The 24,766-nt window shown below is 44.5% G+C and overlaps 2 protein-coding genes across 2 annotated transcripts; both read right to left on the bottom strand.

The window, feature by feature from the left end:
* Positions 1-112: 112 nt before the first annotated feature.
* znf628 (zinc finger protein 628) lies at positions 113-12,017 on the bottom strand. Its single transcript, XM_015950146.3, has 9 exons — positions 11,850-12,017; positions 10,442-10,970; positions 10,134-10,206; positions 9,117-10,040; positions 6,746-6,916; positions 6,324-6,657; positions 5,258-5,412; positions 2,206-2,448; positions 113-2,117 (listed from the first exon to the last, which is right to left on the bottom strand). Exons 2-9 carry the CDS (start codon positions 10,810-10,812, stop codon positions 441-443), a joined length of 3,948 nt encoding a protein of 1,315 aa, XP_015805632.3. The 5' UTR covers positions 10,813-10,970; positions 11,850-12,017; the 3' UTR covers positions 113-440.
* A 291-nt stretch (positions 12,018-12,308) lies between these two features.
* Positions 12,309-20,322, bottom strand: il11a (interleukin 11a). The gene is made up of 4 exons (XM_015950147.3): positions 19,541-20,322; positions 17,169-17,264; positions 16,898-17,059; positions 12,309-14,406 (listed from the first exon to the last, which is right to left on the bottom strand). The coding sequence occupies exons 1-4, from the start codon at positions 19,613-19,615 to the stop codon at positions 14,227-14,229; spliced, it is 513 nt and encodes a 170-aa protein (XP_015805633.3). The 5' UTR covers positions 19,616-20,322; the 3' UTR covers positions 12,309-14,226.
* Between the last annotated feature and the right edge of the window lie 4,444 nt (positions 20,323-24,766).

Genomic DNA, 24,766 nt, shown 5'->3' on the forward strand with positions numbered 1-24,766 from the left:
TTGTCTCTAAATTCATTTAAAATAAACTAATTGAAAAACAACTAGGAATGATTACCTTTCAAAACGAATGGCTTTGATCAAACTTTTATATGCAATAAGTCAAACAATAAAGTATTGTATCAGATTTATTAATAAGCCGTACTATTTGCTATTAACACTGTGAAAAGTTGGGCATGTACAACATTTATTCACAAAATCATATGTACTTGAACAAACTGCCAGTGACAGTATAAGTTAATTATTATATTTAGGAGTAATCAGAGGTCCTTGCTCAGCCTTTTTGAATGTATAACATTTCTAGTTGTGGCACCGTTGCATTACAACACAATGCTCATCAAACTGCATGATTGCTCTCAGTTCCCGGTGAAAATAAATGACTAAAGTGCTACCAAATGGCCCACAAAGTGAGGCGTCCACGTCATCACAAACCCTGTTCTTACCTAGGAGAACATCTCCACCTCAGAGTTAGATATAGAGCTGCTTTTTATTGTGGCTTCGGCTGACAACTGCACCTCTGTGCTGTCCGGAGAGCCGTGTTCTTTCACAGAGTTCTCCTTCACATCTGCTGTTCCACTTTCATATTTCTCATCGCTTCCTGGTGACATCTGCCCCTCCACTCCTCTCTCCGTCCCTCCTTCTCTGAGGCTGCTGGTGCTGACCTCAATGATTACGATCTCATCTCCATTTTCCAGCTGAAATATACTTTCCATTTCACCGTCTTCCTCGTCGATGGCAGCACTGCACCTCGCCCCCTCTTCCCCCATCATTTCTCCCCCTCGTTCAATCAGAGCTATCATCTGCATACCCCCCTCATCCTCTTGCTCCATCTTGGTTCCATCATCCAAATTAAACACCACCTGCTGCCCGTCAAGGGGTACAAAAGCATGGGCAGGCGTGCAGGAAAGCTCCACGCTGCCGTCTTGCTCCTGGCTGAAGGAAGAAGTGGATGAAGCACCATCCTGTGGCCCAGCGTGGAAACGGAGAACATATGACTTCCCCTGATCCCCGTGACCTCCACCCTGTTTTTCCCTATCCCATTCATGCAGAAGAGACACCATCCTTTGCAAATCTTCACCCTTTTCATTATTCTCTTGCCCGTCGGTCTCAGTCTGAAGCACGAGTGCTTTTCTCTCTCCACCGAGTTCAGATGTCGACAGGGGAAGGTGGGAGTCGGTGGACTGGGATGCTGGTGATGAAACGTTGTCGGCGTTAGCAGCATTCTGATCCCCAACATTACACTTTGTTCCTGGAACAGCTCCACCTTCAGTCTGACTGACGGGAGCCGGTGACGGTTTCTGAAGAGCAGCCTTGGGTTTGCGGCCCCGTCTGCCCCGCGCCGTCCGGATGCTCCTCCCTAAGATGGGCCTGGTCAACAGGGATCCCGGTGGGATGCTGTGAGTCGGCGTGGACACCGGAGTGTGCGCGGCGTTGCTAACTATGATCTTGGTGGGTTGCTGTTGCTGAGAGACGGCAGAAAACTGGTGTATCGGAGTCTGTGTGTGGTTGAGGACAGGCTGGAATGCTTGAATGGTCTGAAGAACAGGAAGAGGCTGTGGATCTGGTGGAGGATTGTTCGCTGTGGGGAGGAGAATCAATCTAGACGGGCCGCTGTTATTGGAGGGACACTGAAGGAGGATAAAGTTCTGTGACTGCGACGGAGGAGGAGGCGGTGGTGGTGGAGGAGTGGGTGTAGGGGACGACAGAGGAATAAGCTGCAGGCCGTTGGTTGTCTGAATCATAAAGTAGTTCTGGGAGGTGTTGGGGGGGATATTAAGAGCCGGCTGGGACACAATCAGACTGCCGCTGTTCCCCGAGGTTTCCAGCGTGATGGGATTGAGCAGGGTTGTGGTGGCTGTGACTCCTCCCACACTAGCTTTCACCGCCACGCCGTCTTTACCTCCACCGCCAGGCGTGGAAACGGAAACGGTGTTGCTGTGGGTACGGATGTGTCTCTGCAAATACGAGTGCATGACAAACTCCTTGGAGCAGTGCGGGCATTTGAAGTCCTTGCGAGACGAATGCGTGCGAAGGTGGAGCTGCAGGTTGGAGGAGTGCGTAAAGCTTTTACTGCAGTGTGTGCACTGGAAGGGCCGCTCGCCAGAATGAGTGCGTTCATGCTGCTCTCGGGAAAAGACAAACAAGAAACAGTGAGACTCAGTTTGAAATGCTTAAGAATCAACAAGGGTCTCTTCCAGCTGCACCAACCTGCTTCAGATTTGATGTCTGGGAGAAAGACTTGGAGCAGATGGAGCAGGTGTAAGGCCTCAGTCCTGAATGCATCTGACTGTGTCTCCGCAGGCAGCTGGTGTTCTTGAAGGACTTGCCACACTCTTTACACACATATGGCCTCTCACCCGTGTGTTGCCTTAAGTGGTACTGGTAGTGAGAGCTCCATTTGAATGTGAGAGGGCAGTGGGGACACTGGAACGCCCGGACTCCTGTATGCACCTGGGGGAAAGGGTGAAACAGAAAACGGATGTCACAGCAGAAACATCCCCGTGATAGCTTGGTTCCACTGCGAGGTCCGGGACAGGCGCCCCGCTGTTTCGTCTGTGCCGATTGTAAAATCGTCCCATGCCACCGACCCGGGCCGCGCCATTCGTGGGCCTTTTCTGCTGTAGGTTCAATGGACGATGAAGCGTTACGGCTAGAGCGGAGCAGCGGCGTCACACAACACAATACGTCACTACCTGCAACGAGCAAATCAAAGCCCGCAGTTCTGTTGTTTGTATTGTCAGAGGTTGTTTACGGATGTGAGAAAATGGCAGCAAGTAGCAGCAAGGGTTGGTCAGCTTCAGAGCTCCAAACACTCGTCACCGTCGTCGACGATAACCACAGTCAGGACGAGCTAGACGGATCGGCAAGGAATGAAAACGTTTCAGAGAGGCTTCTGAGCGGGTGGCAGCCGTAGGGTTCGATCGGACATCGAAACAGTGTTCGAGCTGAAGAAATGAAAAGCCCAATATAGAAAAGTTCGGGACAGCAGCAGCCGGAGTGGAAACGGGGGAAATACACGGAGGTGGTACGACACGCTGAACGCTATTTACGGCCACAAACCGGCTAAGCAGGGCAGCGAGGCAGACGTGGACTCGGCAACCGCACGCCTGAGTCACACGTGGAGCCTGTTGGTTTCCTTTTTGTCGTTAGCTCTGCAGACCATTCGTTGCAGCACTAAATACTGAATACAGTGATCCCTCGCTACTTTGCGGTTCGTTTATCGCGGATTCACGACTTTGCGGATTTTTTCTTTGGAGCCTTATTCAAGGGAAATTTGCCGATTCGCGGTATTTTTCACCAGTGTTGGGAACGTTACTTTAAAAAAGTAATTAGTTATAGTTACTGATTACTTTGTCAAAAAAGTAACTCAGTTACTAACTGAGTTACAAGATCATAAAAGTAACTAGTTACCAACAAAAGTAACTACTTAGTTACTTTTTTCATTAAAGAATGCAAGAATTACTACAATAGTAAATTATAAATGACTAATGACTGAACATAATAAAATGTATGTCCAAATGTTTTATGTAAACCTGAATAATTTAAACAAATACACACTTAACAGGAGGAACTACTAATAGGAACATTACACTAATCTAGACTATTAAAAGGTCACTGTGTGATATTTAACAAAAACCCAATCAGCTAAAATTTAAAATTGCAAATAGAAACACCTGTAAAGGTTCCCGAGCCTTTAAATGGTCTCTCAGTCTAGTTAAATTACAGAAATAAATGTAATTTTGCACAGTATTCTAATTTTTACAGCTTCACATAATTGTGTGTTTTTAGCAGCATTTCTGTTGCTGCTCATCTATTAATGGTTAAATAAATAAATAAAATCCTTTAAAATGACACTAGAACAGGCACAAGCCTGATGGAGGACTTACATTTACTAACTTGGGTCAGACCCAACCACAGAAGAGCTGAAGCTGGGTGGTAAACACACACAGGTAGTTCTAATAACACCTGAGCTCCATGACGTCTGAAACTGATGCATCAGTGTTACAGCGGGACTAAAGACATGATCAGAAGGAGGTTACAGCTGGATGATCTAGGAAGGCAGAAGATCAGGACGTCTGAGCGGTGAACAGGTGAGCGGACCTTCGGGACGTCCCGCTGTCACGCTAAGGGCACGGCTGCAGATCCGCAGATTTGCTGCTGCAGCAACAAATCTGCGGGGGGTCTGCAGCCGTAGATATTCATCACGTCTTCCTCGTTCTTCACGGGCCGTGACGCACTTGGATGAAAACATCTGCCTCTTTAGCTCCTGATCAGCTGATGATGACAGCTTCACGCACGCATTTTCTTATCAGTAACAGAAACGATCGTTTTGTTAAAAGAAGACGTAATTAATTAGTTTGCTCGTTACAGAAAGAAATATTTTTTATTAACGCGGTTATTTTAAACGGCATTATTCCCATCATTGCTTTGATGTGCATGCAGCGACTGAGACGGTGAGGGTCTCCGCCCACCCGGCCAATCATCATCGTGTTTGTAAGTGTGTTACCGACACCTCTCTCTCCCTGGCTGCAGCTGAAGTGTTGCGGTCAGAAAGCCTCACGCTGTTGCTCAAAGTTCGACAAGCACATAGTAACGCACAACCTTCCGTCCCCAGTAACGGTAACGGCGGGAAAAGTAATTAATTAGATTATTTCGTTACCTATAAAAAAACGCCGTTAGAAACGCCGTTATACTTAAACGGCGTTACTCCCAACACTGTTTTTCACAGATTCGCTGTACTTTTCTATGCGAAATATCAACAAATTCCTGTTTTTTTTTCATCAATTTCATCATAAAATGCACTTTTTGTAACTATAAAAAAAACAAGTAAAAAATTTTTTTCTTGAGTTTTACCCACAAAAAGAGAATGTGACCATACAATAAATCAATATAGTACTGTACTGTAAATATGGTGTCCCTACTTCGCGGATTTTCACCTATCGCGGCCAGGTCTGGAACGCATCTACCGCGACAAACGAGGGATCACTGTAGTTGCACGACTTAGTTCTGAACAGCACTGGGATGACGCGACGGTATGCATCTTCTTTAACCCCGCCTGCCAAGTGAGAGTCTAAACTGCGACTGAAGTGCTCTCCTGAAATCGCAGACCCATAACGGTCTATACTGGCCAACGACGACCCACCCCGACACGTCCAGAACCCTTGCAAAGGAACCGAGCTACAACAATACCTGCTCTCCTACAACAGCGACAGCGTGCTTCATACGGTTCACTTCAGTTGAACAAAACGGCGACATTTACCCGCTGATGGATGGAGAGCAGCGAGGATCTCTTGAAGCGTTTTCCACACTCGGTGCAGCGGTAAGGTCTCTCACCCGTGTGGTCCCTCATGTGGTACTTCAGCCCAGAGGAACCTTTGAAGGCTTTTCCGCATTCAGAACAGCGATACGGCCTCTCTGCACGGAAAAACATAAAGAGCTGTTTTTGAAAAATTCACATTTTATAAGCTAAAAAGGTCAAAGTTCAGATACACAACAGAATAAGCACCATCTTACATTGGTGATCTTCTTAGTCCCTACACCCCCAGCAGGTCCCTGAGGTCCAGTGATCAAAGCCTACTGGTTGTGCAGCACCAGGCTAAAGACCAAAGGTGACAGATCATTTGCTGCTGTGGCCCCCAGACTCTGGAACTCTCTCCCCCTGAGCCTGAGATCAGTGGACTCAGTGGTCTCCTTTAAAAAGCAGCTGAAGACTCACTTGTTCAAGCTGGCTTTTGTATGACCTTCTTCACCACTCTCTCTTTATTCTGCTCTCCCCACCTATTCCACCCTCCTCAGGATCCACTGATTTCCCTCTTTCCTGTTCTCTCTCTCTCTTTCTGAACATTTTTTCTTTTAAATCCCAATTGCCTATTTTTGCTCATTTTAAATATATTTTTAAACATTTTCTAAGTGCTTTTTTATATTTTTACATTTTTCTATATTTTTTTGTTTTTGTGAAGCGCCTCGTGATTTTTGTCTTGAGAGGCGCTACAGAAAAGATATTTTCTTCTTCTTCTAATAGTCACTTAGAGGGGTTGGCAGATGCTTCAGAAACACTTAATTCAAATCTCTTGTAATTGTATTGTTTTGTATGCTGGTGTAGAACAAAGAGCAGACTTTGTATCAAAGGAAACCAATGATTGCATCAGAGCTTCAATCCTGTAAAGAATTCCCTCACATCAGTAATTCCCTCCTCCTTGTAAGCAGGAATAAAAAAAAACTGGCTTTGTTTACGTTAAAAAAACTAAAGGACAGCGAAATAAACCAACAAAACTCGTGAAACGTGAAGCGTTCGTCTACAAACACCAAAAAGCTCTGGGCTTCACCTCCAGCAGGAGTGCTCTTGCTAGCTCCTGCCTTCTTTTGGGCTTTGGTAGGTTTGGGCGGGTGCTCCTCCTGCTCCTCGCCGACTGCAATGATGTCGACATGGATCTCCCTCTGGTTCTCCTGCTGCTTGTCGGCCTGGCCGGGAGAGGAGGGCAGGGGGAGGGACAGGGAAAGGGACGGAGGACACACGATCTCGGCCTCCGCCTCGGCCAGGAGGCGCTGCTCCGGGGTGTGGGAATGCTGATGGGTGAGGAGCGACGAAAGAAGAGGAAACGAGCGATCGCAGGCGGAGCAGCTGAACTGGGAGCGAGACTGCGATGAAAGAGAATGCATCTGGAGGAGCAAAAGCAAAACACGGGAGAAAATAAAACTCCTGTCAGGGATAGATGAACGTAAGACGCGTCTCGACAGTAATTCTCACCAGCGACACATGCCTGTTGAGGCCTCCACTGGTCTTGAAGGCCTTGTTGCAATAGCCACAGGACAGCCCTGCCCATGCGGTTCTGGGCTCTGGCGGAACGGCCTCCGAGCTCTGAGTCACCTCGGTGAAACTCTGCAGCAGGTCAAACTTGGCCTGGGTGGTGCCCACAGTCTGAGGACAAACCAAAGGAAATTATAAAGTTATGCATCTGAAAACATACATCTGTCAGACCAAACCCAGAAAACAAATTCTGATGGGTGTTTGTAGAGTCACTGGAGCTGCTTAAAACATGCTTCCTGATTACTTCCTTTACAGCCTTTTTGTCCTTTTTCTTCTTTGCTCCTGTTGTGAATGTAATTGCAGCTTTGACACTGAAATGTACCCACGGTGGGACAAAAAATGGGTTTTCTACTCTACTCTATTTGTGGGTTACAACTAGAGGTCAACCGATCCTGGTTTTTCTGTTGCCAGTACAGATGCCGACACGCAGAGGTGATGGTCAGCTGATTTTTTAGACTTTTCCGTATTATTTTCATGCTAAAATGAATTAATATAAACTACTGAAGAACACAGAATTTAACAGTTAAAGTGACAATGTGTAGTTTTTAAAAATTATCTCATCAAAATGTTCATTAAATTAATTAAATGAAGCCCAGTTGTTGAAAAATATTGGCGGCTTCTTAACAAATAACCATAAACATCAGGTCTAAGTCTTTAAAGGGACTTTACGGAGTTTTGAATTTTTATGCTCGTGATTGCCCCCTCAGGCCAAAAGCGTAATGGCAGCTTCAATAGTAGGCTCGTGCACGAGGCGCGCATGCTGTACGTGCACACTCCTTAATGAAAATAACAGCTGAGACAGTCAGCTCTGTGTGTGGGTGTGGTCCGGAGGACAGAGGAACGCGCAGCTAATTAGTTAAATAATTTGGTTCTGTACCTTTCTCTTCAGCACAGCCGACAAAGGTTTAAGATGGGTCAGTCCTCCTGCATGCTCAGATCATTCCCTTCCCTTGCTTGAAAAATTGTTCAAAAATGAAAGTTGAACCCACATCTTTTTTATCTGTGAATTCAATGCCGTTCGGCGAGTCTCAAATAAAAATTTGGGCATCTTACTGTAAAAAAATATACCATTAATGTAAAAAATAAACTCTAAATGAATTTTGTTCACATCTAGATTCGAACCCAGATCTTCCGCACGGGAGTCTGACGTCTTACTAGATGAGCTAAAGCGCCAGAGTCTTTTGTATCTGTAGCTTTTATATCTTTGATAACAGCTGAAACAACGTTCAAAGAATGGTTCCGAGCGAAAATGGCTATTTTGTTGCTAATTTGCAGGAAATATCTAGAAGAAAGTTCTACAGAAAGTAGCCAAGGGTCCTCAGAAATGTAGCTAGGTTCGTCGCTAGGCGTTAGGAACAGTGACAAAGTCGCTGAGTTGGCACTACCTCTCTCTGCTGCTAAAGCTACTGATAGCAAATGCTACGGGCTATGCCTGAGCGTGAACGCGCACGAAGCAGCCTGCTCGACCCGAGCATCTCTTTTTCTGTGATTTTACAGAAAAACAGGCAATCACAGTAAAAATGCCAGGGCTCATTCTACAGGACCAGGGCATTGCAGGAGAATGTATGAAGAAGACATTTATTATTTCTATACATGTTTTGGCTGTCAAACTTCCATAATGCCCCTTTAAGTCTCTAGGGGGACGCCATATTAGAAGCAGCGTTTCCTTCTATGGGTGCCTGTGAGGACAAAACACATTTACTGAATTGTACCAGGCGGTTACAAAACTTTCACCATTCATAAATGTCGTTTTACACATTTACCTCTTCGCTCGTATCCAGTGATGAAAGGGAGCCTGATGTGCTTGTCGTTTTGCAGGAGGTTGCACGATCCGCGCTCCCGTGGATTTTTGACCCTAATGGCCATCTGTAGGTAAGGTCTAGATTTAGGTATGCCCCCTATCTTCGGGGAAAATACACACCGTCGCTTTAAATCTTAATTTTTGTGCACGGCTCAGTGAACAAATCAGACTTCTAACTAAAGTTAATCAAACATATCGATGAGCTGACCAAAGACGTTTAGTTGAAAATAATTTTTAGAGCATTAATTATGCAGATGTTATTCAGGACTAAAAATATACTTTTAAATTAAATTCTGCAGCGGCACCGGACTGCCCGGCAATCTGCCTGCCTTTAAATCAGCTAAGGTCTATGTGCCGATGCTAATATATAAAATAATATTAAATAAGGGCCTGATATACTGGTCTACCCCTAGTTACATCAGATCTTTCTACCAGTGGGCTCTAGATGTAGGTTAGATTGTTGTTGTTTCCCTTTTACTCAAGTGATAAAAGCTTTAATCCCCCACTTACAGTGCCGCAGCCATCTGTTCCTTCTGTTAAACCAAGGAGCACCTCTGCCGTGTGTCCAACTTCTGCCACTGACGTAGTTTCCACCACCTCCTCAAAGTCAGCCAGCAGGTGTCCAGCTCCCACAAGCCCATCGCCAACATGTCCTGCCTCTCCACCAGCCCCATGCGCCACAGGAGCCATGTGGATGACCTGGTGCTCCTCTAACTCTGTCCGTGTGCCAAACGTATGGCTGCAGCTGCCACAGCTGTACAGCAGCACACTGGCCCCGGTGTTGGTGCTCAGGTGCACCTCTGTCCCGATGGCCCGGGATGTGCACACGTCCTCCCCAGAAGGAGTGAGTGTGAGCTGGGGGAAAGGGCCTGAGTTCTGACCGGAGGACATGGTTGACAAAAACACTTCTTCCATCCCCACACCGACGCCATCAGTTCCTTCTTGGCTCACAAACCCGACCATGTCTGTAAGCATGGATGATGTCACGTCCTCTGTCCCAACCACCACCTGCACTATCCCTCTCCCCTTCCGTGCCTCCTCTCCCCTCTTGCTCTCCTTGGCTCCAGTGTTGAGGTTGGAATGGGAGTTCTTGTGCAGCGCCAGGTTCGACGAATGAGTGAAGCTCCGCCCACACTCGCCGCAGACATACGGCCTCTCGCCCGTGTGTATCCTCATGTGCTGCCTCAGGTTCGTAGACTGGGTGAAGGACTTGTTACACACTTGGCACGTGTACGGCTTGAGGCCGAGATGTACGTTTTTGTGTCGCCGCAGGCTGCTTGAGTTCTTGAAAGCTTTGGAGCAAGTATCGCACGGGTATGGGCACTCTCCAGTGTGCTGGCGCAGGTGGTACTGGTAGTGAGAACTCCATTTGAAGGTCAGGGGGCAGTACGGGCACACGAAGGTACGGACTCCAGTGTGAACACTCTGATGGACCTGAGGACAGATCAGCGTTTTTAAGGCTCTTCCTAATTTTTTTCTCCGTTTATAAAATCACCGGTGACAAAATAACCCGGTCTGGTTTCTCACCTGGAGAAGAGACGAGCGTTTGAAGGCTTTGCCGCAGTCCTGGCATTTATAAGGCTTCTCTCCTGAGTGAGACCTGCAAAATAAATGTACTCAGCAAGGAGGCAACCACAGTTAGGCATCAGCCGTTTTAAATATTCAGTAAAAAGACGATTGAAAACATTTCTAGTATTTACGATAAGCTATACTCAAGGAAATGGAAAAGAAATGAGCTGTAAAATTGGGAATCTGAAAAGAAATGCCAATAAAAACACAAGCTGTAAAGCTTTATTATGAAATGTTTTTCACAGAAAGGTTTAAGTTTTAGGTACCGCTGGTGGTAAAGCAGAGCAGAGGAGCCCTTGAAGGCCTTGGGGCAGAGGTTGCAGCGGTAGGGTCGCTCGTTGTTGTGGCTGCGCTGGTGGTGGGTCAGTCGAGATGACCACCTGAAGCTTTTTCCACAGTCCTGACACTGGAAAGGATGATCCGACTGCTCTGACTGCTGAGCCGACGTTACGATGTCCAGAACCACCTCCTGTCCTCCTTCTACTACCTCCTTTTCCTCCTCCACCAGCTCCGCTCTTTCCCTGTCGTCCTCCCCATCCTCTCCTGAGCCAAGAAGGGAAGGGAAAGAGGAGAGGGAAGGGCTGGACTGAGGTGGAAGGAGTTCTGCATGGACCACCAAGGCCACAGAGTTAGCCATCAGATGAGAGAGTTCCTTGGAAGCAAGTGGGGCTCAGGTCTGGTGCAGCATCATGGTTTGAGCTTCACCTTTTTTTCATTCATTTTACTAAGAGATTCCATTCTTGTTAGCCCCTGGAAACCACAGCTGCCATACCAAGTAGTGATGCTGGAACAAGTCTGTCATGAAATGAAAATAAACAGAGTTAACTCCTAGTTCAGGACTTAGAAGTAAGCCAAGTCACAGCTGAGCTTCAGACGGCAGGTTTTGGAGTCTTAATTCCTGATTTTTGGACATCTTGCCTCGGATTGGGTAACAGCAACATGACTACCACTGACTCCGTTTGCCCTGAAACACTGATGTTTTATCTCCACAAATAACTCATGCCTGAAGGAGTTCTGCTGTGTGGTGAAGGTACTAATGCTAACAATTAGCTTCTACTAGGCAAGATGTTTTCTGCCGTTTCCTGGAAGCTAAACCAACAGCATTCCCAGTCGCGAATCAAGTTGGGTGAGTCTATGAACAAGTGACAGTGTGATGTAGATCTGTCAGGCTTTTCACATCCTGGAGTTTCACAGTCTATTTTCAATTAGAAGCTAAAGCAGGAGATAGGTGTAGGAGCCTATTTTAATGTTCAGCCTGCATGAGACACTCAGAGTGACCGATTATAACCATAAATCAGCTTTTTAAAATGTTTCTTTCAGTGTTCCACACCCTTAAATTCCTGCCTGCCTGCCTAAACCCCCCCCCCCCCCCCCCCCGTGCCTGGAGGTGGTCCTCCCCTCCGGCCATCGGCTCTCTGTCCGTGCCCGCAGTGCGGTGCCTAATGAGAACAAATCCCGCACAGAGGCTCCAGCTAACACACACTGTGATACATCTGTGTCCTAATGTAAGCGGTCAGCGTCGCAGATCATCAGAAAACATGCTAAGTTGTTATTTCCACAGCACCAACAGAGGCACCAGTGGCCTGTTTTAAGCTAACGGAGCTACTCTCAGAGCGAAATAACGTGGTTAAACTGCTCGTTAAGGAAACCGATACAGGCTGAGGAAGTACTCACCGCGCCCTTTTAACGCATCCTCGGGTGATAATGTAAATATTAGTACAGGAAACTGGGTCCTGCAGTGCTAATCCACACAACCTTAACAATAAACACAGCGCAAACTAACAGAAGTCGTCCGCCCGACACCGCCTTCCAACAAAAGCGACGCTGATTGGCTCTGTGGTGGAAAAGAAGAGCTACTGTGATTGGCTGTGTGGTTTAACAGACACATAAACCACGTGACATAAACCGGAAAAGGAATATCACTAACACAAAACTTACCAATTTAACACCACATAAAATGGTACTATATATTTTTTTAAATTCGATTATCAAAAATATGTTGTATTTATCCCCGCCGCTGAGACTTATGGGTAACGTAGTACTTACAGGCTTAACAGACACTGGCGCTGCCGTAGTGTCCGGCCGCCATCTTGGATAGGTGTGAGATCGCCCCAGTGCTTTTATGTATACTGAATAAGGTGCCTACCCAATTAAAATACACATTTTATTATGCTTTTTCACAAAATCAGACGTATAGTATGCATGATGGGTAATATATAATTGCATAAAATAAAACAAACATTTAAATTTAAATATAAATATAAAATCCCAACAGGTAGGCTAGAAAAGTCCCAGAGTAGCCCAACATGATCTGTTTTCAATAGTACGCCAGCTGTTGCATTCATAGGCTGTTATAAAACGGCCATAGTTGCTCACTCTGTGATGACCCCAGTTTGTTTTGGAGAGTGAGCTTTCAGCATCCAATAGGGCATCTACATTTTCAAGTCTATGGTTAGCAGCAGCAACACCCTTATGCTTTAAACTAGCATAATTTTAACTAATTGAATGCATAAAATAATCAGTTTTTTCTGAATTATTGTATTTTTAGTTTAATTCTATAATCTTATTGTCAATTTCATACAGTTTTTTCCTGTTTTTCCAGAAAAATAAATTGCATTTTACCTTCTTATCTGAAATCTGTTTTGTGAACTGTTTTCATGTTTTATCTGCTGTTGACCCAGAGCAGGCCTGCGATGAGATGAAAGATAAACTCACATCCACTGTGCACATTCTTTAGCATTTATTTCACCAAGGCACACTTTTCACATTGAGGCCAATCAGTGTCTGAAGGAGGCATCTTGCTGTTACAGACATAATTTAAATGTGGTAGTACAATAATAGTGAATAAGAATAAAAACCTGTATAAAAGTACAAAAGGAAGGGAGACTTGCTCCACTGCAGCACAAAATAAATAGATCCACCGAGTTACTTAAATAAATAGTCAATACTGTAACAAATACTAAAATAGGAATGAATAAAATTATAGTGATAAAAGTAAATTAATCTACATTATATGGTAGAAAATAACACAATACACAAAAAGCTCTGTATACAACAATTTACATTCTTGTATATTTATGTACATCTGTACAGAACATAGCGTCACAATACATAGTATTTGAAGGCTTTGGGTGTTTAACCAAAAATAATAAACCTGCCAGGCTCAAAGCTCAAGTTCAAAATCAGCCATCTCACTTTTTCAGAAGGCTAATCCTAATAGGTTTGTGCAAAGAATTTAATCAGGACCATCAGTGCTCAGCAAGAGGGTGCATTCATAGAGCTTCACCACAATGTTAAATATCGCCAGGAATCAGCATTTAAAACAGGAAGTTGGTCTGTGGCACGAATGAAGAGTATTCGCCTCACTTTGGTTATCGTCCACACATGACATATTTAACTTTGTTGGAAATAACTTTACCATTACTGAATGTTCAAGGGCACTCTGTGTGAGAGGGAGCGAGAAGCTCGACTGTCCCGGTTGCTACGTCTTCTGGACAAAACGTTGGCTGAATAAATATGTAAATAAAAAGCAAACTGAGTTAGTTTAAATGAAGTTTAAAAAATTACCCAGAGCTGCAAATGGATGAAGAGCTACTGTATTATGTTTTTGTTGTTTTTAGTATATTTTTAGATTTTGTTTTGAATTATCATGGAGACGAGAGTGGGGAAAAACAGACAGAGAACAAAAAGTGTTGGCATATAGGTTCACGTTAGTACAGAAACTAAAGTTAGAATGGCACAATACACATTTAAATAAATAAAATAAATAAATTACTAAGAGTCAATAAATAAATAAATACATAAATAACATGGACATGAACAAAGGCGTTAGGAGACAGATTAGAGAATCAGTTTAACGGGAATCTTGATGGTCAGAATGGGCTGCAGTGTGCTGCATCCCTATTGGCTCTCAGAAAGACACTTTCTTCACACGGACGGTAACATCCGGGCCTCTTGAGTGACTACAGTGTGCACTGACTCGGTTCTGTTCTCCCCTGTGACTGAGGCAGAACTCCGTAGGTGGCACTCTGACTCAGCTCCGTATGCATCATCATTGCACCGCTGAAGCTTTGGGTTTGAGGCTGATGAACGCTCTGTAGGCCCAATCACAGAAGAGCTTGAAGTGTTGGAGAAGCTCGTGACTGGACTGCAGGACGTCAAAATGATAGGGGAGGTGAGGGGGGAGGGAGGGGGTCGCAGACGTCAGCTTTGGCGCGTCGATTCTCTGCATCTATTCAGAGGAAAATGAAAAATATGAATATTCTGCCTTTATAAAACTACAATTTAAAACATGCATTAGCATTTCATGCAAACGCTGGTGAAAGTTCTCAGTCATCCAGGTCACGGTAATCCAAAAGGATTCAAACGAAGGGAACTGGACCTCTTTGGTTTCTTGAATACGTCTCTCTTCTTGCCCGAGGGTCAAACTTATAAATAGCTGCCTATTGTTGCTTAACGAGCAGAAACTACCTATGAATACCCCTCTTCCCTACCTCCTGATGAATTTTTAGCCTCTATTGTGCGTGAGTCATTGAAATGATTAAATGCAGGAGGGTGTGACCTTGACTGAAACTGTGGGAATAGTTTCAGTTTCTTGAAGTGAAACGTCTTCAAGAAACCAAAGAAGTCCATTTGCCTTCAGTTGAACCCCTTTGGGTTTCATGCAAATGACCCTTTCCTGAACAATTCTACTACGGCTAATTTATACTTCCGTAATTATTTCAGCTAAAATACTATAAATCTGCCACAGAATAACCTCTCCAGCTCTACGATGGCCCCATCTATCCCGTGTATGAAGCTGTTGTGGAGTTGAAAAACTCCTTTAGTGGCATATTGCTGCATCTTATCACAGGTCCTCCCTCCAGCAGCTTTACTTCCAATTACAACTACCACTGGTCCCACCAAACCCAGTAAATAATCTCTTTTGCATCCCTTAAGTCCTGCAGCTTTTTGTGATTTGCACATTTTTTTGTTGTCATTATACCTGCACACACTCACTATTTGGACAGTTTTTTTCCCATTAAAAGTAAATATTCCGTCATCTGTTTTTAATTCACACAGTAATATTATACTTATAATTTTTTTAATGAGCCTATATTCAGCATTTTTTAGCTTTTAATATTTGAATATTTAGAATCTTAAAAGTATCTATGTGTTATGTTTTGTTGTTTTCTTTTATTATTATTTTAATCCCCTTTTTTTTGTTCCTATAATTAATATAATAGCTGCTGTGTCACCCAAACCTCCCCAATGAGAGACAATAAAAGGATTTTCTATTCTATTCTATTTCTGGCTGCAACAGAAATGCTACTGCTAGCTGCTACTATTACCCCTAGCTAACATCTAAAAATTATATGTTACAGTGTTCTGCTAAATTAATGGCAGCGTTAAAGGCGTTGAACACATCTTGCCTCTGATTGGATAACAGCAATGCGACTCTACCACTGAGATTGTTTGCTCTTTGACATGGATGTATTATCTCCACAAATAACACAAGCCTGGAGGAGCTTCTGCTGTGTAGTTGCGTTACTAATGCTAACGGTTAGCTTCTGCTAGTCAAGATGTTCTTTGCTGTTTTCAGGAGGCTAAACCAACAACAGCCTTCCCTGTCGAGATGGGTGAGTCCATGACTGTTAAGTGACAGTGTGACATAGATTAGAGCTGAATGATTTTGAAAAATTATCTAATTGCGATTTTTTTCTTCAATATTGCAACTGCGATTTCATTCACGATTATTTTCTCAAGGGGCTTTCTCATTTTTCAACTAACGGAAACAAAACAAAACAAAAAATAAATCTATGTAACTTGTACTAAATATAAACAAGTTTATGTATCTACATATTTATCTACATATATCAACAAGTTTATTTGTCATTCACTCACAAGTAAAAACAAAATTTTGTATTTTAAGGTGCAATGCTTTGCAGCTACTGAAGGACCATGATTCGCAGGAAGTGTGTCCCATTTATTGAAGTATTCTGATTTTAGAGTTTTTGACGTTTTGTCCATGCAGAGCTTCCGTAGTTCAATTTCGTTCATAGCTGCTAGCCAGTGGAGTTAAAGTCTCTTACAGTTTTCTAGCTTTACTAAAATATCTGTCTGTACTTATTTGATTAATAATAGTTTTTACTTTTTATTAGACTCCAAATGTAATAATTTGGCACGTTCCTAATTCGTAATTTGTAAGAATGTCATCAGCGATATTAGCATTAGCATCCCTACGGGTTTTTCAATGTATATTAGCATTGTGCTAAACACTCACTGCCAGTCAAACTGCAGCCGTTGCGATTAGAAAATCTCCTTTTGTCACATCACAATTTAATTGCATATGCAATTAATCGTTCAACCCTAACGTAGATCTGTCAGGATTTTCTAGTCCTGAAGTTTCACCATCTGTTTTCTATCAGAAGCTAATGCAGGAGATAGGTGTTCATGTTCAGCCTGCATGAAAAGCTCAACGTGACTAATTCTAATCAGAAATAATAATTAAAAATGGTTTTACAGTGAACCACTTCTTTAAAGGCTGGACTTGTTTTAAAATAGCAGCAATTAACTCGTATTAATGGCAGTCCTTAGACTAGCCATTAGCTTATCAATCTAGTTGTAGATTGAGCTCTAACTCTCCAAAGGGAGGTCGGTCTTAGAGCTATCGACAAAAGGTGAGATAGCAGTTATTAAAAAGTAAATCGCAGGGCATCAGGTTGACAAACTCAAGCCTTTACCTGACGATTCAGCAACATGATGAGCGATTTCATCTCTTTGATCATCTCCATCAGTTTGGGTACTGCAGGGTGGTGGTGCTTCTTTGAGACCCGGTTCAGCCACTCAAAGTGATGCTCGTACAGCTTCAGGTCGGCGTGCAGCTGAGAAAGAGTGGGCTTCAGCTGGAAACAACACAGACACACTTTAGAGACTCTGCACGGGTGTGGCCTGTCCCTCTTTCTACACATGCACACACCGAGGTACATTACAACCACATTATCAGCGCATTACCTCAAGACTGGTGAGGTCATTGGCTGATCTGTTGCTCATTTCTGGCAGGGACCTGAACCTGTGGGACTCAACGTCTGAGTCAAACGCATGCTCCTTCTGAAAGAGAAAATCGGCCCGTTAGTCATTTACTTCAGAGCAACTGAACTCATCCTGGAACGAGCCACGACAACGCGAGGAAAGAATTAGTCTGGCATCTCCACTGGATCGCAGTTTTCTATAGATGGTGGCTTTCACTGAGAGGAGTCTGCTTAATCAGGTTCAGTGTGAGTTCACCTACTTTCAGCCACCCCAAATGTCAACAATAAGAGCAAATGGCCTGAACCCACAGGATGTTTTCTGCTTGGAGTTGGGATAACAACACACGCAGTGACTAAGAAGGCTCCAAGTGGGACAGACAACACAAGGCTGCAGGGAAACTCCAGGGTCACGGCTAAAATAAGACTGAATGACGCAAGAGTGCTGTCCAGTTCCATTCGTGCTGTAGACCATCATCAGGCTACAGGCGCCATGCTCGCTGCGACCAGCAGAGGGAGATAAAACACCTCAGTGCAGGTGTTTGACTTCATAAACGGGCAGCTGTGCTCATCAGTGGTCCAATTTAGGATGAAATATGCAGCCCTGATTCAGGCGGGGCGAACGGACATGATGGATGCAGCGTGAGTCATGTTCAATCAGCAGAGGAACACAACAGCATTAGGTTGATGAGTGCCGAGGAATGTTTTGGAAAACAGGTTGAGTGTGCTTAATGCTTCCTTAACCTGCTATGATGGTTTTGTCCTTTGTGCCGCTGTTCGTGTTGATGTTTGCTGCTATGAATGTGCTGCATTGTCTCTCATGTCTCCACATCAGTCTGTCGTAAGAGCGCGCGTTTTATCGTCCAAAACATTGGACATGTTTTGTCTCTGCTGCTTTTGTCCATCCTTTAACCTCCCTCCCATCTCCTTGGCACTTTTTGCTCCTTTTGCATCAGACCAGGTGTGCAAAGCAGCATCATGTGCATGCACACACACACACACACACACACACACACACACACACACACACACACGCACGCACGCACACACCGAGCTTTCTGATCTCATTTATTGTAGTTTTTGCACAATCTTTAATTCTCCTCTCCCTTTCTTCTTGTTCTCGCCGTTGCAGACCATGACCTCACCCCCACACAACTATAAGCATCCAGCCTTTTTTCTTCCTGAATGCAAATGCTTGAATGTGATAAATCTCTTTTTTTTGATTTTTATCAGGCCTCTTTTGTTGGTGGAGATAAACAGTAAAGCACCAAACTTTGCACCTTTATAACAGGGACTTCTTACAGAAAGTTCATCACACACACGTTTTACGTTGGCTTGCACAGATTTACGCACATTTACAACCTCTCTCTCTCTCTCTCTCTCTCTCTCTCTCTCTCTCTCTCTCTCACACACACACACACACACACACACACACACGCGCACACACGCACACACACTCACACACTCACACACTCCTCTCTCCTTAAAGCTTCAGTTTCGTTGCTTATTTGCAGGGACTTTCCATGGATTCCCACTCTATTTATTTTTCCTAACGCTGTCCTCTCTTTAGTGGAATTCCATACTAAAAATTGTGGGAGGAAAAAAAATTATAAATAAATATTCTATGTCTCTGAACGTCGTATAACACAGAACAGGCTTTGGCGATACTGGTTTTTTACACATTTGGATTTTAGGTTTCACACAGCAGCAAAAACCTTGTTCTTAGTCACCAATTTATGCACACGCACAAACACACACACACACACACATTGTCTAGTCACTATCTAATGGCCAAGACTAGAGAGAGTATGTTGCTATTTTTGATTTTATCCTCTGAACAAAAGTTTGCATAACGCAAAAATAGCATCAAGATCAGCGGCGTGACCAGAGATCTGCAGATGTGATCCTGCTTGTCTTTTCACTGAGTTGATAGCTCGCCACTGACCTCAGATCTGATCTTTCACTTGACTGTAAACAAATATGATTTAGGGACCAACTTGGTTAAGAAAACATGATATTTCAACGAGTCTGGAGCTTAGCAATAACAGGTGGGACTGTCACCAGAGCTGTTTCATTATTCACGCATCTTAGCTCAGCTGGTGTTTTGTGGTCTTAGAGCGAGGTGATGGGGTAATAGCTGCTGCTGGCTGCAGCTGGGGGCTGCTGAGTCAGACTTGCAGATTTCAGCGTGGATTAAAAGTGATATCACTCAGTCACATTCCACAGCCAGTTAGTGATTAATGAAAGCTGCTTAGTAAACCTGTTTCCACCCCTCAGAGTGATCACATTAGCATCAGATTTCATTTAGTGACAGAGCCATATCAAACACAGTCAGCTGATCAGGTTATCTCCACTTACCAACAGCTCCTGAGTGAGTTTCATCAGATTCTTGGTCTGATTGGAGAGCTTGTCCAGGTCACTGGACCTCCTCATGGGTGAGGCAGACGCGAAGACCGGCAGCTGAGCCAGGATCAGCGAGAAGAGCAGCGACAAGGAGTCCAGCAGCACTGGAGGGGCGAAAAAAAACGGAAGCGATTAGTGAAGATGCGCTGTCATCTCACCGTAATGATCCTGACTCCGGACCACGGCTGTCAGCTCGGGGAGAGGATGATGATGATGCAGCCCAACATAAACAATGGCTGCAGACTTGGCAGAGGAATCCCCAAAGTCATGTAGTCACATGACTGAGCGTGCATCATTAAAGCATTAAAAAGTCGGGCTTTGACACATAATATCTCCATCACTTCCTCGCCATAAGCAAAAGGCTGATGAATGCAGCTGATTGTCACACCTGCAACCCGATAGGCGCGTGAGCGGCGGCGGTATAAATTAAAAAGTCCCAGCCAAGTCGAACAGTAAGCTCATTCATTCTTTAGCCTTTCAAGTTCAAATAGTGTTAGAAAAAGAAGGGAAGCGGGGCTGAGATGATGAATGCATGATAATTACAGGTGAGCCGCAAGAATCACAGCCAAAATAACAGCGCAGGAGCGTCTGTGTCCCCGGGTGGCTTTCACGTGCACCCGGGCAGAGCGCAGAAAACAAAACAATACACTTCATACGGACACGTCAAGGAAAAGTTTGGAAACAAAGCATTCTGCAATCATTTCTCACTTACGTTTCATTTTTGACTCGGGTCCAAGAGAGACAGCGCGAGAGGGAGGGGAGACAAGTGGAGGCCAACAAATAATTAAATAAATAAACAAATAAATAAACAAATAAATAAACCAAAGTCCGGAAACGGTCACGTGCTCCGGGTCTCTTCTTCGCAGAGGAGGAAAGTTGTCAGGACGCAGGATGAATGGGTGCGCACAGGGATGAGAGCGCGCGCACACGGAGAGGGGCACCAAAACACGCGGCGGGGATAAAATAAAAGTTTCAGGCTTTTGGTAAAGTTTCAGCTGAGCCCGTGTTGTTTTTTTCTTTAAGAGAATAGATGAGGCACTTGATGAGTTTGGAGAAAAAAGAGGCAGCAGCGGTGCAGGGAGAGGAGAGAGTGGGATGCGAGTGTGGTAAGTCCAATTTTTGCGCGCAGTGAAGTGTTTAGGCTTGTTTAAAACTTCCTTTATAAAGACGGGCCTATGACACATCGGCAGTGACTCACTTCATTCATAAAACACACACACACACACACACACACACACACACACACACACACACACACACACACACACACACACACACACACACACACACACACTGAGAGCCAGTCTCTCTCTCTCTCTCTCTCTCTCTCTCTCTCTCTCTCTCTCTCTCTCTCTCTCTCTCTCTCTCTCTCTCTCTCTCTCTCTCTCTCTCTCTCTCTCTGTCCTTCCCCTCCCTGCTGCCTGCCTCTGTTTCTAAAACTTTGAAGAAGTGTTCCGTTGCTTTTTTTTTCTCTCTATCACTTTCTCTCGTCCTGTCCCAGCACTTCCTCCATAGCATCCCGCTACCTGCTCTAATCAGCCTCAATCTGCCAGTTTTTTATCTTCAAATCCCCCCCCCCCCCCCCACACACACACTTCTCCCTATCACTGCAGAATAAAAGCCTATTGTTTCCAGTAGCATATCCTGCTCCCGTTTTACGTGCTTTCTTTTTGTTTCTTGTAATGAAAAGTGAAACGGTGAATAATTTTATCTCCTGCTCTCCTTTTAGTCTAATTCCTTGCGACAGCTTCACTTTTAAGGATGGAGATCCAGTCTCAACATTTTGTTGAATTTCTGTTTAATCTCGCAGATTTTGTATCCGTTGCAGTAGCATGCCCTAGTGGGGTGGGGTGGAACTGCAACTAAAACAATTAAAGCTGCAAATGTGGAAAACAAATGAGCCTAAAACTTTTTTCCATGCCTATTAACAACCTTCCAACATTATATATATATATATATATATATATATATATATATATATATATATATATATATATATATATATATATATATATAAAAGATAAAAAATTAAACACAAATAGCGTGCTTCTTTAGCATTTGTCTAAAAACCTCCACCAGTTAACAACCATCGGACCATCCGGTTGTTGCCGAACCCCTGCGCTTTCCTGTGTCCTCCACTCACTACACACTCACAAATTCAGCAACAGAACACCACTGGTGTGAGAGGTTCTCCGCTCAAGAAGAAGAAACAGTCGGCTGCTACCACTTCAACTTTAGGACAAACCACCAGAGTCCCAAAAAGAAAAAACACTATTTGAATTCAAGGAAACAAAAGACGATTGGACCTAGAAAATGGTGGCTGGTGTTTAACACCATCTAATTTTTTTCTGGCGTCGTGGGTTTCCAGTTCCTTCAGAAGTGGCTCAGGGAAGATACCTGAAGACCATTGCCTAGCTTGTATGCAGTTCCGCTATAACAGTTTCGCTATAACAGCTTTAAATGGTAAATGATGAATAATGTGCACTTAGGGAGCATATTACCCTTAAATTAGAATTCTGCTGACAAACTACAGTATAAACGAGTGTCTAATAGTGTTGTAGAAACATGTAGTATTTATTATTTAGCCATTTTAGCATCTTATTTCAAACTTAAGTATTCTGCTAACAATCTTCATTACTGCACTCTCTTCAGGTGAAAACTCTGCACTACGTTGAATTTGAATCAGCCATTGCTTCTGGCTATGAGGCACCCAGCAAAAGTGCCTGTATAAGTGGCTGAAATGCACTAGACGGCAGCCATGTCTCGGGTACACCTCCAGCTGGCTCGGCCACTCACGAGCCGATACGGCTTTAAACAGCAACTCACCCCCAAATCAACTTCATTTAGCAGGTAAACTTCGTAAACGAGTGTCTAAGAGTGCTGCAGACACATGCAGCTATCATTCGGGCATTTTACTGCATCTTATTTAACCTATAGGTGTGATGTTAACCGGAAGAATTTCAACTCAAAACGGTGCATGTCGTCACCTACCCTTGTGTGTGTGTGTGTGTGTGTGTGTGTGTGTGTGTGTGTCTGTGTGTGTGTGTGTGTGTAATGTGTCTCCTCGATCCAGACTGAGTCATGGCTCCTGTTAAAACTCCTGTAAAAAGGAAGTTTTCCTCTCCACTGTCGCTAAATGCTTGCTTAGTATGAGGATTGCTGTAAAGACTCTGACACGAGTCAGTGACTCGATGCAACCTGCTGGGTTCCTTATGAAGGAAACCTTTTACCGATTGGCTTGATGAACCGACATGTATTGGAATGTTTACTGTGTGAAGCGACTTGAGACGACTCTTGTCGTGATTTGGCGCTTTATAAAAAAAACTTGAATTGAATTGAGCGAGGAAACCACCCAATATGGCGGCGATGCTGTTGCGCTCCTTTCCACGGCTCATCTACGTATTCATGTCTACGTGTGTATCTATTACAAAACTTGGATGAACTCAACCCAACTTCCCATCTTGCCTCTAGTGGCATGGGGTGGTACTGCATCTGAGCCCAATATTCACCTGAATCAATAAACCACATTCTTTTAATAGAAATTCACAGTTCTCCCTCCTTCTTTTCTCACCCTTTAGTCCTTTTTTAGAACTCCTCCTGAGACAGCAGCATGGTCCCCCCCCACCCCCACTTTTCTTTGCTCCTTCTTTTCCTCCTCGGGATGAAGGAAAGAGTGAGCGACGGATAGGTGTTGTCCAGGCTGGAAGGGGGCTCCGAATGTGTTGCATAGAAACAGTGAGTGAACACACACTCGTACACAGAAACACACACAGAGACGTTGAAAACGTGCACATGGAGCGAAAATGTTGAAGATATTCCTGATATGTGCAGAAGCATCACAAACCACACGCTTGTGTCTTTGTGCCACACTAGTAGGTCAGCCTGGAAACACTCAGTCAGGTGCAGAAGGGCAAAAATGAGTCTCCAGTCCTCAGTGTGGCACATCATACTGTACACCAACTGTACAGAACATCATAAAAGAGTCACACACCAGAGCAAGCTGGGAAAAAAGAAGAAAAAAAGCATTTTTTGAGTGTGGGTGTAAGATTAGGAGACCCTCATTCACAGACATACACTCATGGTGTGGTTAGAAAATAATTAGTGGTGGGCTTTGTAAGCGCGCACTCGCACACTCATGCATATATACACACAGAGTTGCCAGTCCAGCGGCTGGCCGACGCAGACAAACAAACACCCTCCGAAAAAAGACCAAGGCAACTGGTGGCAGAGAGTGGGCGGTGGAGTTGTTGTGGTGGAAAAGGGTCATGCTCTGTTTTCTCTAGTCAACATTCGATGGGAGACAAGCTGGGAAAAGGAGAAGGGGAGGAAGTAGATGAGTGCGGTTGGACGTAGGGAGATATCGACACACTCGCTCTTTTTAATTTCCCACATCAAAGCTACGTTTGAAGACACAGCTGGGGAGAGAAGAAAAGAAAGAGTGAAGTTAGTCACTCTCCCTCGTTGCCGTATGATGGGGGTCTCCTGGGTGGTTCTGAAAGCACACAGTCTGATGTCGAGCCATCATCCACCAGCGCTAGCTGCTCACGCTCCAAACGCAGCCTTCTGCCTTTTTAGAACAGAGGAGTGTGTGCACGCGCGCCTGGTTGTCAGCATGCAAAAATAAAAAGCATTAACTACCTTTGTTTGTAGTTTGTTGTGTGCGCGTGAGAGCGGGCGCACAGCGGTGCACGCCTGCTGGAAAAGGGAGAATCCAGGGTTTGTGTAAAAGGGTGTGCATTCAGTAGATGTGTGTAATTATGGGTATGTGGTGCGGAGTCTGCATAATGTGCATGAGAATCAGTGTTTGTGTGTGTGTGTGTGAGAGTGTGTTTGTGTGTGGCCTTCATATGCTAACCATTACATCACCAATCTGTGTAAACCACCATAGGAGAAACAGAGTGAGACGCTCAGACTACGACCTCAAAGACATCAGAGAGGAAGGAGAACCTGTGACACGGCCTGGAAGCCGCCTCACTCGCTCGTCAGACAAGCTTTACTCACACAAGCTCCCCTCAAGTCGCTCAAGCTGTAAGTTTCCTGTGCACCGTGGCATGTATTCACACACTCGCACAGCACCACGCAGGGATCAAATGGCTTTAGTGCATCACTCCCCTCACTCACCTTTAGCGAGGTTAATCCACGATTGCTCACTTCACTAAAAGTGGCTTCAAAAGGTTCTGT

This window comes from Nothobranchius furzeri, chromosome 5 (genome assembly GCF_043380555.1).
Source record: "Nothobranchius furzeri strain GRZ-AD chromosome 5, NfurGRZ-RIMD1, whole genome shotgun sequence".
Lineage (NCBI taxonomy): Eukaryota > Metazoa > Chordata > Actinopteri > Cyprinodontiformes > Nothobranchiidae > Nothobranchius > Nothobranchius furzeri.